Consider the following 17,528-nt stretch of genomic DNA (forward strand, 5'->3'; position numbering starts at 1 on the left):
GGTTTTCATTTCAAGGCCTATTGAATGAGTGTCTATTAACTTAGAAAAGTGTGTTTAGGTACAGTTCAAATCAATTGAGAAATATAAGGTATAATTGTTAAGGAACTATATCTATGTTTTGCTGAATTATGATATTGTAGCTCTACCACTAAATTACATATTTACTTCTAAGATGTATGCTACTCATATACTTATAATAAATAGTGATAAATACACACACACACACTTCTAATAAATAAAATCTCTCTCTCTCTCTCTCTCTCTCTCTCTATTTTGACGAAAAGTGCTGTTAATTATGTTTTTGCTTGAGATTGAAATGGTTGGTGCATGGAGTGATAAATGGTGCATTGGGTTCCATAAGCCAAAGGAATACATGACATCTTAATTACAATTTCTTGTTTGAGTAATGTGGTTTTTCATTTTTTAAATATTGTAGGTAGAAGAGGAATATCATGGAGAAGAGTTGGGAGGATGGAAGTGAAGCTACGATGGCTAGTTTATCAAATATAGTTTGGTGATTTAATTGTGTCTTAATTGGATTTGTATGTAATTTGGGATAAGGGTAACATGGGTCTGGTTTAGAGCTTTTGGAATATTTCTCTGACTAAAAATATTTTTTAACTTTCTCAACAATTGATTTTCTAGGAACTAAAATAAAATAAAATAAAAAATCAAGGACAAAAAAAAAAAAAAAAAAACCCACAAAGAAAGGAACAAAAATTCAAATTTTGCCATTATTATATTAAGCACGAAATGTAATGCAATAGCCACAAACTATTGATGTGACAAGCTTTTTATTGGTTTTTATCAACGTGCACCATGATAACAATAATCTCGTATGCCACCTTTTCCGCCAAAACAAAAGGTATATTCTATTGTGTCGTCTTTGTATGATTCATCCCCTTCAAGGAAACAACGAGACTCGGCAGTTTGAATATTATTTGGCGAGCGAACTAGTCGATTATTGGCATCTATATATTGTACATTAGTCATGTAAGCAGTTCGCTGATATATTCCATTATCAAATTTTCCACTACCCATTTGAGGGCTAGCATTATCATTTGGCCCAGTGAAAACATAGCCTCCCCATTTCAATGTGTCAGCTCCTGAATTTAACTCAAAAAATAGTTCGTCTGGAAAATATCCAATTGGATCAAGTTCAGTATTAAAATACACCCACCATTTTCCAGTTCTAGGTGAAGCTGCTCCATCCTATTGTTATCATTTAACCAAATACAATAAAAAGGAAAAGGGAAAAAATGGAAATCAGAAGTCATGCAAAAAAATTATTTGATAAACTAAATTTCTAGTTGTAAACATGCATTCAAATCCTATGTTAAAAAAGAAAAGAGAAAAAAGAAGTAATTATTACCCAAATCATGGAGAAAGACAGAACCACTTGATCAGCGGTACCGTAATCAGAGACCTTCTCTATAACACTTCCAACTGGTACTTTGGTATTAGTTTGTACGAACCCCAAGCAAGCAAGATTATGACAATGTGGAACTCTTTTGTTCTAGTCCATGTATAGTGTGAAATTCAAATTAAGTTAGTACTATGTATTTGTGCCCCAAAAAAAGAAAAAAAAAATCATCCTGCCAAGAACCTTAAATCTATTTAAAGATAAAAAGTACTTACAGTCATTTGAAAAAACCAATGGGTGCGTGTATCACCATACACGTTTGGGTTTACCTGAACAATATCAGAAATTATAAATAAAGTTGAAGCATATGTTGTAATTCAACTATACAAAAATAGGCAAGAGTCTTGTAGTTTACCTAGAAAAAAAATTTAAGAACTTCTCTTTCATTGTAACTATGGAATTTATTGGTTAAAAAAAAAAGTATACTTTTCAAAAAAATTTAAAAATTAATCGAACAATTATATCTCTTCCTTAATACTTACAGTCCACCCAAGTTGTATTTGTTCGAAGTCAGTTCCAAACGTTGCTTCAACTGAGATTGCAACTGAACTATATTGGAAAGGTCCACTAACACTTGGATTCCATACACTCATTTTGGCTCCAATCGATTGATACTTTTTGTCTGGGGTTGTTTTTGTAAATATTCCTGCAAACTATGAGGATGAATTCTGTTGAAGTTAAGAAGCCTTTAATTGTATTACAAAAAGGAGAAAAAAAAAAAAGAAAAAAAAAAAAGAAAAAGTCTAGTTACAAAATTGGTTATAGCTAAATTTTGTCCCCAAAAAAAAAAGAAAAGAAAAAGAAAAAAAAAAAAGAGGCATGACCAACATTAAGTAAAGAAAAACCTTATCTCACTTACTTCTATATAAGCATCCAATGGATCAAATGAAGAAAACAGAGACTTATTGAAATTTGATACATCATTAGGTAGATCTTTGTCTGCGACTCTTAGAATAGGGACGGTGCCTTTTGGGCACGCTTCATTTAACTCTATCTTTGCATATTGGACACCAAGCGGCAGCTTCTTGGGTTGCATTTTGGCTGCTAGTTTTCTTATTTTATTGCTAGGTCTCATCTGTTAAGTATTTTGTATACTTCAGTAAAAAAACATATCATTTCAAACGAAATATTAAAAAATAAGCATCCAAGTTGTTAAACTAGCATCAAATTTCTATATATATATATATATATATATAAAATAAAAAAAATAAGTTGATTTCACTTTTTTTTTCTCTAAAACACTCTCTTCCACTGTCTAGTATATATGCAACCAACGAAAAACATCTTCTTTTTATTATTTATCTATTTTTATTTTATATATATATATATATGTTCCTTTTTTGTACATTTGTTATTGGGTAATGTTTTCTGGCAAAGAGAAAAAGGGAATTTGATACGGAATTTCCACATGTCCGGTGCCAAACTGTAAGGAATAGGATCTTCTAAATTTCAAATACAATGGAGAAGAATCATTTGATGGTTAATATTTCATTTCCTAAATTTGATAATCTACAAAGTTTCACACCATTTAAAATTTAAATAAAATGTTACATCCTTAGATTTGTAAAATTTATTATGAGTTATTAAATCGATCGATTTCAAAATGATTGTGGCACGCACTATGTAAGCTTGTGCATGCCCTAGTCATTTTCTAGGATACCTTGAAATTGAATTTAAATTTTGATGAAAATATAATGCAAATAAGGTAACAATATGAACCTGAATTGTATGATTTCTGAATGAAGGATGTTCAAAAATAGATTGCTTGTATATATTTACACAATCATAGGTGTCTCCATGCTCAGTCTGCGAAAATCTTATTATTGTTAGACTAAATCTCAAGCTATAAGGAAATGAAAATTGCAATTGCTTTTGCACTAATTTGACATGGAATATTTAGAAGAAATAAAAATTGATATAGAATAATAAGAATTACTTGCACAAGTAAAACTATTAACAAATAAATAATAGATAATACCAAAATACTTTTGCTGGGTTGATCAAGTTGTATTTCTGAAACCAAATCATTGAGATTATTCCCCTTTATCATGGCTCTATTATGGAATGAACCAAAATATGATAAGACATATAAAATAACAAATGCTTTGAAAGCCATGGATCCTTGGACCTTAGTAGTTGAGTTTGCTTTTTAATGTACACTTGTTAATATATATATATATATATATATATATACACATGAATAGTAAAGGTTTGGATAACCTCGTATAACTTGGGAGAAAATTTATCCTCATCATTTGCATTTATATGGAGTGTAGATTCTAAAAATATATAAGAGGTTATTTACTTACAATATAAATGCCAATGATAAAGATAAAATTTCCCTTAAATTACACAAGGTTATCCAAATCTTTACTGTTCATGTATATTTCATTATTTTGTTTCTCAAAAAGAAGAAAGAAATACGTGTATTTTAATATCATGACTCATACCATCATGCACCTTTGGCATTAGGGTTGTGCATTATCCAGTTCAGGTCGGGTTAAGACCCGACTCGAAATTCAACCTGAAAAAATTGACCCGAAATAACTCTCACCCGAAACTTAACATTCAGTTCGGGTTAGGTCTCTTCTTTTTTCCTTTTTTTTAATAATTTTTTTGTAGCTATAATTCATTATTTTTTTCTTTCCTCCATGAATATAGTTGACAAAGCATGTTTCTTTCCTTAGAAATCCATTTTAGGAATTTGAATCTTAAAAACCAATATGAAAAATATAGGGTTTCAATGAGCTGTTTGAAAAATAATATTGAACTTGCATTGGGAAATTTTATTATCTCCTTTATTTAATTTCTTCCAAATGAGAAAAAAATTCAAATTCAAACGCCCTTGATTTCACTATATTAGAAAGTTTACATAGTGATATTTTTGGATTGTATTGCATCTGAGCATCTTTCTTTTGCATTTTATTTTTGGACCTTTTGATTCAAGATACAAAGATAAGTACATCTCTTTTTTCCCTTCAAAACAGATTTAAATAATACACAACTTAGTCCTATCATTTGGTTGAAATATATTAGTTTTTGATCTAGCCACACCACCTTAAAAAAAAGGGTTGACTAGACTAGCGTATAATAGACACTATGAGAAAAAGAGGCTATTGTGGCGGGTTATGTGCACTGCTATTGGTGTCCACCTTTAGGGGTGAGCACACAGCATTGCTATAGGGCATCAATTAGGCTAGTGTAGAAATCCCCAAAATCTGGGCATGACTCATAGTCACCCTTGAGTTGTTTAAACCCAGTAACCTTAACACTTATGATGGATAGCAAAGACACCCTTCAACTTAGTGCATCAGCAACCTTATTCTCAACTCCCGCCCTATGTTTCACCATAAAGTAGTAGCGTTGCAGAAATTAAACCCAACTACCATGCCTAAAATTTAGCTTCTTTTGGGAATGGAGACAATGCAAAATTTCATAATTAGAGTAGATAATGAATTCTCGAGACATCAGGTAATGGCGCCAATGCCAAAGAGCTTAAATAATGGCATAAAATTCTTTGTCATATGTGGAGTACTTTTGCTTAGCATCATTCAATTTCTCACTAAAATAAGCAATTGGGTGGCGCTCTTGACTAAGTACTCCCCCATACCAATACTTGAGGCATCACATTCCACTTCAAAAGGCTTGGTAAAATTAGGGAGACACATGACAGGTGCCTCAGTCATCTTTTGTTTTACCTCATTGAAAGCTTTAACAGCAGCTTTAGTCTAAACAAACTCCCCTTGTTTCATGCAATCAGTGATGGGGGACATGGTACTAAACCCCTCGATGAATCAGCGATAAAAGGAAGCGAGCCCATGAAAGCTTCGAATTTCATGGATATTTTTGGGCTTGGGCCAATCCATAATCACTTAAACCTTTTGGGGGTCGGCAGAAACTCCCTCAGAGGATACTATGAAACCTAGGAAGACTACTTTATCAGTGAAGAAAGAGCGCTGGAGGTTGCCATATAAACTCTCCTTCCTAAGGGTAGTACAAACTTGAGTTAGGTGGTCTAAGTGTTACTCCCTAACTATAGATGAGGATGTCATCAAAGTACACAACTAAGAATTTCCCCATAAAAGGCTTGAGGACTTGAGTCATCACTCTCATAAAAGTACTAGGAGCATTGGACAATCCAAAAGGCATGACCATTCACTCATATAAACCATCCTTCGACTTGAAGGCAGTTTTCCACTCATCACCAGAACAAACCCAAATTTGATGATAGCCACTTTTCTAGTCTATCTTGGAGAAGATTGTTGCTCCAGCCATCATATCCAACATGTCATCCAATCGAGGGATAGGAAAACGATATTTTATAGTGATCTTGTTGATGGCACGACTATCAACACACACCTTTAAGTTCCATCTTTCTTTGGAGTTAAGAGTGCAGGGATTGCACACGGACTCATGCTTTCACAAACAAAACCCTTCCTAAGTAGTTCTTCTACTTACCTTTACAACTCAGCATACTCTACAGGGCTCATCCTATAATGAGGCAAGTTAGGTGGGATCTCTTCGAGCACAAAATCTATGACGTGTTGTATGTCACGCATGGGTGGTAAATGACCGCACCTTTTCCCTTATCCTCTTTTTCTATTGGGGTGCTATTAGGGTTAACCTTTGGGGGTAAGGCAAGTCTAGATTTGCTACCAAAAGGTTGAAGGTTGGTGGGAACACTCTAGAGCTCAGAACGTTGCCAAAAGATAGATTTGGATGCTAGTTCAAAATTCCTAGCAAGGTCATATGCTTCTCTTAAGGTAGTGACTCCTCGGGTGATAATCTCGCCTAGTAGGTTTGCATTTAAACCTTTCTTGAACCTATTGAGTGTGACAACCTCTTCCTCGACTATTCGAATTTGCCTCTTGAACTCCATGAACTTCTCTATATATTCAGCCACAGGAGCAGTGCCTTGCTTTAGGTGATCTCATTCCTCAAGGAAGGAGCTCCTATAAGTTGGAGGAAGATAATTCCTCGAGAGTGCATGCTTCATCTCAAGTCAAGCCAATCAGTAATGGGGGGTCACGTCGTCACCTAAGGGTTTCCTCATGGTCCTCCCAGAAAAGGTCGACTCTACCAAGTAACTTCATCCTAGCATACCTCACTTTCTTATTCTCAGCCCAATGGTAATAGTCAAAAATTTCTCAATTTGATGTAACTAATCAGTGAAAACCCATGGGTATAGGCAGCCATCAAAGGTGGGTGCTTCTATCTTTTCCTTGGACATCCAATCATCATAATCCCTAAGGCCATTGTGATTATAGTGATCATGTTCAAAGTTTGGAGCCCTATTAAAGTAACCGTGGTTTTTTGCGTAAGCATGTTATCTCCTTGATGGTTAATGGTCTCTCTTTTAGATGCTTCAATTCGCTCTACCCTATCGAGTAAATTATGGACACTTCAAGTAACCAATTCTCAATTTAAATTAAGTTCAAACAAGAGTGCATGTAGAGACTAGATCAATGAATCAAAGAAATAAATTGCAGTCAAGTAGTGACAGTGTTCACAATATTGAGAGAAAGCCTAAATAAAAGTCAATTCCAATAAGCTCCACAATTAATAATGAGAATCAGATATTTCAAAGAAATTGGTTTTTTTTTTTTTTTTTTTTGAATTTTTGAATGGGTACTGAAAGAAATAACAAATAATAGAATAGCTTCCTTGAGCACAAAATGGGTAGGCCAATGGAGTATAGTAGGATATGCACATAAAAAATAGAAAGATAATATTTTTTAATGAGACAAAATTGAATCCACCAAAAGAGAGTAAGAATTGTACCCTTGTTAGTGGCCAACATACTGCACTACAGTCACGGGCATGGCTCCTCAAGTGAGTGGGTCTGTTTGGACAAAATGGAACTGTGGGTAAGCAACTTAAGGGCCCAACACATGCAATGGGCTGTCATAGAAACAACACTTTATTTCTTTTCCTTTTGATTTTTTTTAATGAAAATAACAAAAGAAAAAGTCAAACACGATAAACTAAGAGAACAGAAACTCAAAACTGACTAACAAAACTCGAAAGAATTTAAATTGGAAACAGAGGTTGTCTCAACGATAAGGGTCTATGGCCGGCATTGGAGACCAAAGCCTGGTGGCACCGCGAAGGAGGCACGGACAGCGGCGACATGAAACATGGAAGACCAGTGGTTGCTTGTCTCGGGTCTCAACAATGTTAGTTGCTCATCAATCTCAGCAGTGGTGGTCGAGGGTAATGATGGGCTTCGGTGGCTAGTGGCTAATGGGCTTACATGGGTCACCTTTTTTTTCATTTCTTTTTTTTTTTTTTTTTTTTTTTTTTTTGGGTTGTGGGTTCTGTGATTAAAGGCGGGCACAGATGGTGGTCACCGACTTGGGAGGCGTTGCTAGCTTCTCTGTTGGCTTGGGGGTGAAAAACTCATATGGGGCTTGGGGGTATATACGGATTGCAGGGGCTGGTTTTGGCTTGTTCAAGATATCATGGGGAAAAAACTTGAAAGATACTATCATATTTGGCTGGCTTGCTCTTTTGATGGTTTTGCTTTCAAGTGGTTGCTTACGGTTGTGTTGTATGGAACGAAACCCAGCTCTAATACCAAAACTGACGTAGGACAACCACAGTATTTCAATGGAGCAATTAAACAAAGGATAAACCCTAGGAGTCAGCACCTAAGGGTTGCTTGGAGTCAGCACCGAGCAAAATTATAGTCGGCACCAATGTAAAAGAAACTCACATTTTTAATAATTCTCAAAAGTCATCTTACAGTAATCTAAAAAAGTGCATAAATAGCTAACAATAAAATGCATAAAGAAACCTTAATTATTAAATTCTTGGGCTTGCTTAATCTCAAGCCCAATAACTAACAGGCTCCATCCATAAGGCCACAGGTTGGGCCGTCTTCTTTTTACTTCTCCTCCCATACATGTATAATTGGGGGCTTGTATCTTGTGTCTGCACCAAATGCCCTTAGAGCATTTGTTAACATTTCCCTTATTATAATTAAATTATTATACAAATTTGAGATATAATTCATATTAAAGAGGGGTCAGATTAATGGATAATTTTAGAAAAAAATTTAAAATCACTTTTATGGAAATATAAAAATTTCTTAAAAAATGTTTTTTTTTTTTTTTCTTTTCTCATCAAATATTGATACTTACTAATTTCATAGCAATGCTATAGACAAAAAATAAATAAATAAAAATCACAATAGTTGAGTGGACAAGCATTTATTGGTTTTTATCTAGACCTATTACTAACGTCATGTATCACCTACCACTAATGATCTGCCACATCAGTTAGGTATGAAATTTTTTGCATCTACAGACTTTCTCATAATTTTATGGATGAAACTTCATCTCAAAAGACCTCATTTTGATGCCTTGTATGAATAGTCAAGAGATTTGTAACTCAAATTGTTCTTATTTCTTGGTCCTTTTAACAGAGACATTTAAGGTGATAATCCTAAGTGGAACCTTTATATTTAAATATCAATTAAAAAAAATTTATTTAATACTAATGAAATAATCAATCTTAATTTGATGAATTGGAAATTTTATGAATTAATACTAACCAAACTAAGGGTTTGTTTGGATTAAGGGGGGAGGGAGGAGGAGTGGAGGAGAGTAAAGCAGAGTTGGCTGAAAATAGGCTGAACTAACTCTACTCTACTCGCCCTCCCTCCCCCTCAATCCAAACGGACCATAATGTTAATTTCATTTTTTTTTTAAAGAAAATTTTAATTTCATATAGAGATAGAGATTGTTTGATGTGTAGCCATATGAAAGATTAGGTAAGTACTGTTGACAACATGTTGTGTAGAATATTGTCTGACAACAATTACAACATCAAAACAATTTTTTTCCCAAAATAGTTTGGTTTTCAATTGGGTTTAGTTTTTGTTGGTATAATATTTTGGAGACCTTTCTGGAGGTGAGATAAAAATCAACATTGTACAACCTTTTTTTATTTATTTATTTTTAAACACTTATTATCATATAATCTTGAAAAATGCTAAAGGTATTATAAATTTTACCACATAAAGCACATAAATTGATGTAGCAATGAATGTAATATCTCCATCTTCACTCTACAATTTTGGACCTTTTTATAATGCGATAGAGCCTTTATATAAAGGTTGAAATCAATAAAATATTAGGCCTTGAGCTTTCCCTGCATCTAGGGTTCAAACTTACATTAAATAATAATAATAAAAGTGGATGGTTAATATAATATAGTTGACTCCAAACTTATAAGTCTAAGTTTTTGGTTTTAAGTGGTATCCTTATACGTCATATCAAGGCTAAAATGTAAATTGCACAATCTAAGTTTGACTTAAATTTATTTCAATAATTTTGTTAAAAACAAGATACGTCTTGGCCCGTGTGCTTAGTTACAAGTCCCTCAACCGAATTACAACCAATGACAAGTTTCCCATTTCGGCTACCGATGAACTATAGCGTGAAAGACAGGTAATTTATTTTAATTATTACATTTTCAAAGTTTTTGTTTTTCAATTTTTATTATTTTTTATATTTATATTGTGATGAATTGCTCTTAGTTAATTGCGGTTCATTTTTTTTGAACTGTAGGACGAAGAGTCACGATCTAAGTCCAACTGTAAGTAATTCTAAGCTGATTATCTTTTTTTTTTTTAATTGAATTTGTATTTGTTTTTGGTTTGATTGGTTTTAGTATATGTGTGTGTGTTTTACTCATACCCTTTGAGTTGTAGTTTAATGAATTTGCAAAAATACTATTGTGTGTGTATTGAACCCTCTGAATTGTAAAGTAATGGATTTGCAAAAATAGTATTGGCTGTTGACTATTTGTGTGTGCGCGCACATTTGTTAATTGAACCCTTCTAAATCATAGAGTAATAGGTTTGCAAAATTAATATTAGGTGTGCCTGCGTGCAAGTGTGTGTGTTTATTGAACCCTATGAACTGTAGACTAAAGGGTTTGCAAAATTCATTTGGCTCAATGTTTGTACTCTGTATGCATGCGTTAATTAAACTGTCTGAATTGTAGAGTAACAGGTTTACAGACTTAATATTGTGTATTTGTATGTGTGTGTGTGTTAATTGAACCCTTTGAATTATAGATAATCAATTTGCAGAATCAATATTGGATTGTTGTACTCTGACGCAGTGTACATGTGTGTATTAGTGTGTATGCATGTTAATTGAACCCTCTGAATTCTAGACTAATTGGCTTGTAGAATTAATATTGGGTGTCTTTTATGTTGAAATTATTGGCTCTGCTGAAGTGTAGACCAATGGGTGTGAAAAATTGATGTGATTCATTGATTTTGTTGCAGTAAAAGGTCCTCCAATGCAGAGGAAGCCTTTAAAACATAGGGATTATGAAGCGGGCCTTCAATGTCGGTTGGGAAAAACTTAAGTGTGTTGCTTTGTCCCTGTTTCTTTTCTAGAATTGTTTTTCTTCTTGAATGTGTGCTTAGGCCATTTTGCTTGTAAGTTGTACTCTTTGGTTGACTAGTTCTTTTATGAGCAGTTCAATTTGTGGGATGTTTATGACCTTGTTTCCAATTATGTGGATGACATTGAAATTCATTGCCTAATTTTTAGGAGTACAATCAATTTTCATAAGTAATACTTAGAAGTGAGTTATAAAAGTTTTCCTAGTGTGCATGTTGTCAAGTGACATGATTAATCTATATAATGCAAGTAGGTGTGTTACATATACAACTATATTGGGAAAAAAATAAAAATAAAAATCAGATATATTCCTGCCTTTGTTGGTTTTATTCAAATTTGAAGGTCCCACATTAGTATATATGAAGCAAGAAGTAGGGAAGTAGATGTACTATAAGACATAAAATCAAATTAGAAAATTTCAACCATGAATGTAGATAGGAAAGTATCCTTGTTCTAAAAACCTCTCAAGTGAACATTTTTACACATGCCTTTTTACACTTGCTAAATGTAGCGGATAGTTCCACGATTCATGAGTGTTTTCAAGTGTTTGCACTGTTTTCAAGTGTTCCAAGCTTAGGGATTTTTGCGAGCCCAATTCAACCCAATTTCCAGTGTTCTCATTGTCACAGGTAATTGGTTGTAGCAACGAGCATTGGACTGACCAATCAAGTACCATGATGCTTGTTGGAAACTAGCTGATCAAGTACCATGATGCTTGCTGACAATTTTTTGTGATGTAAAAAATCCTTGAGGGTTATGCATTTTGTGATGTAAAAATCTTTTGTTGGGAACTTGTTTTGTTTATGTTAATTATTTGGGCAATGCAATCTTTTGGCAATGAACTTGTTTTGTTTGCTGGCAATTGGTTGGGAACTGTTGAGTGTTGGCAATTGTTTTGTTGGTTGCAATTGGTTGCATCTGTTAAGTGTTGGCCATTGTTCTGGGCAGGAATTATAGATTTTACAAGAAAAAAGAAAAGGTAAAAAAAAAAAAAAAAACCTATATACGCGTTTTTAGAAACGCAGCTATAGAAAAACCCAATGCACGAGTTTATAGTCGCGTTTCTAAACGCAGCCCAAAGATGGTCTATAGCCGCATTTTAAAAACACAGCTTTAGGTCCAGGCTATAACTGCATTTTAAACGCAGCCCAAAGCAGATCTGTAGCCTCATTTTGTATAAGTCTCAGCCTATAGTAGGTGGAAAAATGCAGCTATAGGGGGACCTGTGGCCACGTCTACAAATGCGGCTATAGCCTATAGTTGCGTTTTTAGGGTCTATAACTGTGTTTTTGAAACGTGGCTAAAGCCTGCACTTTTAAGGAATAATTTTTTTATGTGGCTTGAAGCCATTAGAAAATACATTTAGACTTAAACAATGAGGGTAGTTGATTGTAGGGATAATGTAGAGCATGGAATGCAATTTTTGATGTGCATTATATATATAAATATATATATATATATATATTTATATATCTGTTGTTTGATTTTCCTTCCTCACATAATAGAGAAGTTTTCCATTTACAGCATCAATATGGAGGATTTAATAGCAGTAGGAGTGGAGAATGGAAATGCTGAGTTATACCCTTGCAAATATAGTGTGGTTCGCAAAGATCATTGTTATTGTGGAGAGATTAAAGTTGGTGTCACTTTCACCCAAAAGGTATTTTTGAATCTTATATATGAGATATGAGCTGGTCGCTTCGTTCATTACAATGAGAATAGTAAACAATATAGTGCTGTATATATGCACCTTCTCCTCTTGAAAGAATAGAGTGAAGGGTGAGGTTTTCATTTCAAGGCCTATTGAATGAGTGTCTATTAACTTAGAAAAGTGTGTTTAGGTACAGTTCAAATCAATTGAGAAATATAAGGTATAATTGTTAAGGAACTATATCTATGTTTTGCTGAATTATGATATTGTAGCTCTACCACTAAATTACATATTTACTTCTAAGATGTATGCTACTCATATACTTATAATAAATAGTGATAAATACACACACACACACTTCTAATAAATAAAATCTCTCTCTCTCTCTCTCTCTCTCTCTCTATTTTGACGAAAAGTGCTGTTAATTATGTTTTTGCTTGAGATTGAAATGGTTGGTGCATGGAGTGATAAATGGTGCATTGGGTTCCATAAGCCAAAGGAATACATGACATCTTAATTACAATTTCTTGTTTGAGTAATGTGGTTTTTCATTTTTTAAATATTGTAGGTAGAAGAGGAATATCATGGAGAAGAGTTGGGAGGATGGAAGTGAAGCTACGATGGCTAGTTTATCAAATATAGTTTGGTGATTTAATTGTGTCTTAATTGGATTTGTATGTAATTTGGGATAAGGGTAACATGGGTCTGGTTTAGAGCTTTTGGAATATTTCTCTGACTAAAAATATTTTTTAACTTTCTCAACAATTGATTTTCTAGGAACTAAAATAAAATAAAATAAAAAATCAAGGACAAAAAAAAAAAAAAAAAACCCACAAAGAAAGGAACAAAAATTCAAATTTTGCCATTATTATATTAAGCACGAAATGTAATGCAATAGCCACAAACTATTGATGTGACAAGCTTTTTATTGGTTTTTATCAACGTGCACCATGATAACAATAATCTCGTATGCCACCTTTTCCGCCAAAACAAAAGGTATATTCTATTGTGTCGTCTTTGTATGATTCATCCCCTTCAAGGAAACAACGAGACTCGGCAGTTTGAATATTATTTGGCGAGCGAACTAGTCGATTATTGGCATCTATATATTGTACATTAGTCATGTAAGCAGTTCGCTGATATATTCCATTATCAAATTTTCCACTACCCATTTGAGGGCTAGCATTATCATTTGGCCCAGTGAAAACATAGCCTCCCCATTTCAATGTGTCAGCTCCTGAATTTAACTCAAAAAATAGTTCGTCTGGAAAATATCCAATTGGATCAAGTTCAGTATTAAAATACACCCACCATTTTCCAGTTCTAGGTGAAGCTGCTCCATCCTATTGTTATCATTTAACCAAATACAATAAAAAGGAAAAGGGAAAAAATGGAAATCAGAAGTCATGCAAAAAAATTATTTGATAAACTAAATTTCTAGTTGTAAACATGCATTCAAATCCTATGTTAAAAAAGAAAAGAGAAAAAAGAAGTAATTATTACCCAAATCATGGAGAAAGACAGAACCACTTGATCAGCGGTACCGTAATCAGAGACCTTCTCTATAACACTTCCAACTGGTACTTTGGTATTAGTTTGTACGAACCCCAAGCAAGCAAGATTATGACAATGTGGAACTCTTTTGTTCTAGTCCATGTATAGTGTGAAATTCAAATTAAGTTAGTACTATGTATTTGTGCCCCAAAAAAAGAAAAAAAAAATCATCCTGCCAAGAACCTTAAATCTATTTAAAGATAAAAAGTACTTACAGTCATTTGAAAAAACCAATGGGTGCGTGTATCACCATACACGTTTGGGTTTACCTGAACAATATCAGAAATTATAAATAAAGTTGAAGCATATGTTGTAATTCAACTATACAAAAATAGGCAAGAGTCTTGTAGTTTACCTAGAAAAAAAATTTAAGAACTTCTCTTTCATTGTAACTATGGAATTTATTGGTTAAAAAAAAAAGTATACTTTTCAAAAAAATTTAAAAATTAATCGAACAATTATATCTCTTCCTTAATACTTACAGTCCACCCAAGTTGTATTTGTTCGAAGTCAGTTCCAAACGTTGCTTCAACTGAGATTGCAACTGAACTATATTGGAAAGGTCCACTAACACTTGGATTCCATACACTCATTTTGGCTCCAATCGATTGATACTTTTTGTCTGGGGTTGTTTTTGTAAATATTCCTGCAAACTATGAGGATGAATTCTGTTGAAGTTAAGAAGCCTTTAATTGTATTACAAAAAGGAGAAAAAAAAAAAAGAAAAAAAAAAAAAAGACAAAGTCTAGTTACAAAATTGGTTATAGCTAAATTTTGTCCCCAAAAAAAAAAGAAAAGAAAAAGAAAAAAAAAAAAGAGGCATGACCAACATTAAGTAAAGAAAAACCTTATCTCACTTACTTCTATATAAGCATCCAATGGATCAAATGAAGAAAACAGAGACTTATTGAAATTTGATACATCATTAGGTAGATCTTTGTCTGCGACTCTTAGAATAGGGACGGTGCCTTTTGGGCACGCTTCATTTAACTCTATCTTTGCATATTGGACACCAAGCGGCAGCTTCTTGGGTTGCATTTTGGCTGCTAGTTTTCTTATTTTATTGCTAGGTCTCATCTGTTAAGTATTTTGTATACTTCAGTAAAAAAACATATCATTTCAAACGAAATATTAAAAAATAAGCATCCAAGTTGTTAAACTAGCATCAAATTTCTATATATATATATATATATATATAAAATAAAAAAAATAAGTTGATTTCACTTTTTTTTTCTCTAAAACACTCTCTTCCACTGTCTAGTATATATGCAACCAACGAAAAACATCTTCTTTTTATTATTTATCTATTTTTATTTTATATATATATATATATGTTCCTTTTTTGTACATTTGTTATTGGGTAATGTTTTCTGGCAAAGAGAAAAAGGGAATTTGATACGGAATTTCCACATGTCCGGTGCCAAACTGTAAGGAATAGGATCTTCTAAATTTCAAATACAATGGAGAAGAATCATTTGATGGTTAATATTTCATTTCCTAAATTTGATAATCTACAAAGTTTCACACCATTTAAAATTTAAATAAAATGTTACATCCTTAGATTTGTAAAATTTATTATGAGTTATTAAATCGATCGATTTCAAAATGATTGTGGCACGCACTATGTAAGCTTGTGCATGCCCTAGTCATTTTCTAGGATACCTTGAAATTGAATTTAAATTTTGATGAAAATATAATGCAAATAAGGTAACAATATGAACCTGAATTGTATGATTTCTGAATGAAGGATGTTCAAAAATAGATTGCTTGTATATATTTACACAATCATAGGTGTCTCCATGCTCAGTCTGCGAAAATCTTATTATTGTTAGACTAAATCTCAAGCTATAAGGAAATGAAAATTGCAATTGCTTTTGCACTAATTTGACATGGAATATTTAGAAGAAATAAAAATTGATATAGAATAATAAGAATTACTTGCACAAGTAAAACTATTAACAAATAAATAATAGATAATACCAAAATACTTTTGCTGGGTTGATCAAGTTGTATTTCTGAAACCAAATCATTGAGATTATTCCCCTTTATCATGGCTCTATTATGGAATGAACCAAAATATGATAAGACATATAAAATAACAAATGCTTTGAAAGCCATGGATCCTTGGACCTTAGTAGTTGAGTTTGCTTTTTAATGTACACTTGTTAATATATATATATATATATATATACACATGAATAGTAAAGGTTTGGATAACCTCGTATAACTTGGGAGAAAATTTATCCTCATCATTTGCATTTATATGGAGTGTAGATTCTAAAAATATATAAGAGGTTATTTACTTACAATATAAATGCCAATGATAAAGATAAAATTTCCCTTAAATTACACAAGGTTATCCAAATCTTTACTGTTCATGTATATTTCATTATTTTGTTTCTCAAAAAGAAGAAAGAAATACGTGTATTTTAATATCATGACTCATACCATCATGCACCTTTGGCATTAGGGTTGTGCATTATCCAGTTCAGGTCGGGTTAAGACCCGACTCGAAATTCAACCTGAAAAAATTGACCCGAAATAACTCTCACCCGAAACTTAACATTCAGTTCGGGTTAGGTCTCTTCTTTTTTCCTTTTTTTTAATAATTTTTTTGTAGCTATAATTCATTATTTTTTTCTTTCCTCCATGAATATAGTTGACAAAGCATGTTTCTTTCCTTAGAAATCCATTTTAGGAATTTGAATCTTAAAAACCAATATGAAAAATATAGGGTTTCAATGAGCTGTTTGAAAAATAATATTGAACTTGCATTGGGAAATTTTATTATCTCCTTTATTTAATTTCTTCCAAATGAGAAAAAAATTCAAATTCAAACGCCCTTGATTTCACTATATTAGAAAGTTTACATAGTGATATTTTTGGATTGTATTGCATCTGAGCATCTTTCTTTTGCATTTTATTTTTGGACCTTTTGATTCAAGATACAAAGATAAGTACATCTCTTTTTTCCCTTCAAAACAGATTTAAATAATACACAACTTAGTCCTATCATTTGGTTGAAATATATTAGTTTTTGATCTAGCCACACCACCTTAAAAAAAAGGGTTGACTAGACTAGCGTATAATAGACACTATGAGAAAAAGAGGCTATTGTGGCGGGTTATGTGCACTGCTATTGGTGTCCACCTTTAGGGGTGAGCACACAGCATTGCTATAGGGCATCAATTAGGCTAGTGTAGAAATCCCCAAAATCTGGGCATGACTCATAGTCACCCTTGAGTTGTTTAAACCCAGTAACCTTAACACTTATGATGGATAGCAAAGACACCCTTCAACTTAGTGCATCAGCAACCTTATTCTCAACTCCCGCCCTATGTTTCACCATAAAGTAGTAGCGTTGCAGAAATTAAACCCAACTACCATGCCTAAAATTTAGCTTCTTTTGGGAATGGAGACAATGCAAAATTTCATAATTAGAGTAGATAATGAATTCTCGAGACATCAGGTAATGGCG

At 33.0% G+C, this 17,528-nt stretch overlaps 2 protein-coding genes across 2 annotated transcripts; both read right to left on the minus strand.

The window, feature by feature from the left end:
• Positions 1-807: 807 nt before the first annotated feature.
• LOC126728429 (uncharacterized) lies at positions 808-2,016 on the minus strand. Its single transcript, XM_050434250.1, has 4 exons — positions 1,906-2,016; positions 1,639-1,692; positions 1,373-1,516; positions 808-1,212 (listed from the first exon to the last, which is right to left on the minus strand). The coding sequence occupies exons 1-4, from the start codon at positions 2,014-2,016 to the stop codon at positions 808-810; spliced, it is 714 nt and encodes a 237-aa protein (XP_050290207.1).
• Positions 2,017-13,434: 11,418 nt separating this feature from the next.
• Positions 13,435-14,643, minus strand: LOC126728430 (uncharacterized). The gene is made up of 4 exons (XM_050434251.1): positions 14,533-14,643; positions 14,266-14,319; positions 14,000-14,143; positions 13,435-13,839 (listed from the first exon to the last, which is right to left on the minus strand). The coding sequence occupies exons 1-4, from the start codon at positions 14,641-14,643 to the stop codon at positions 13,435-13,437; spliced, it is 714 nt and encodes a 237-aa protein (XP_050290208.1).
• Positions 14,644-17,528: the final 2,885 nt, after the last annotated feature.

The sequence above is a fragment of the Quercus robur genome, chromosome 5 (assembly GCF_932294415.1).
Source record: "Quercus robur chromosome 5, dhQueRobu3.1, whole genome shotgun sequence".
NCBI classification, from domain to species: domain Eukaryota; kingdom Viridiplantae; phylum Streptophyta; class Magnoliopsida; order Fagales; family Fagaceae; genus Quercus; species Quercus robur.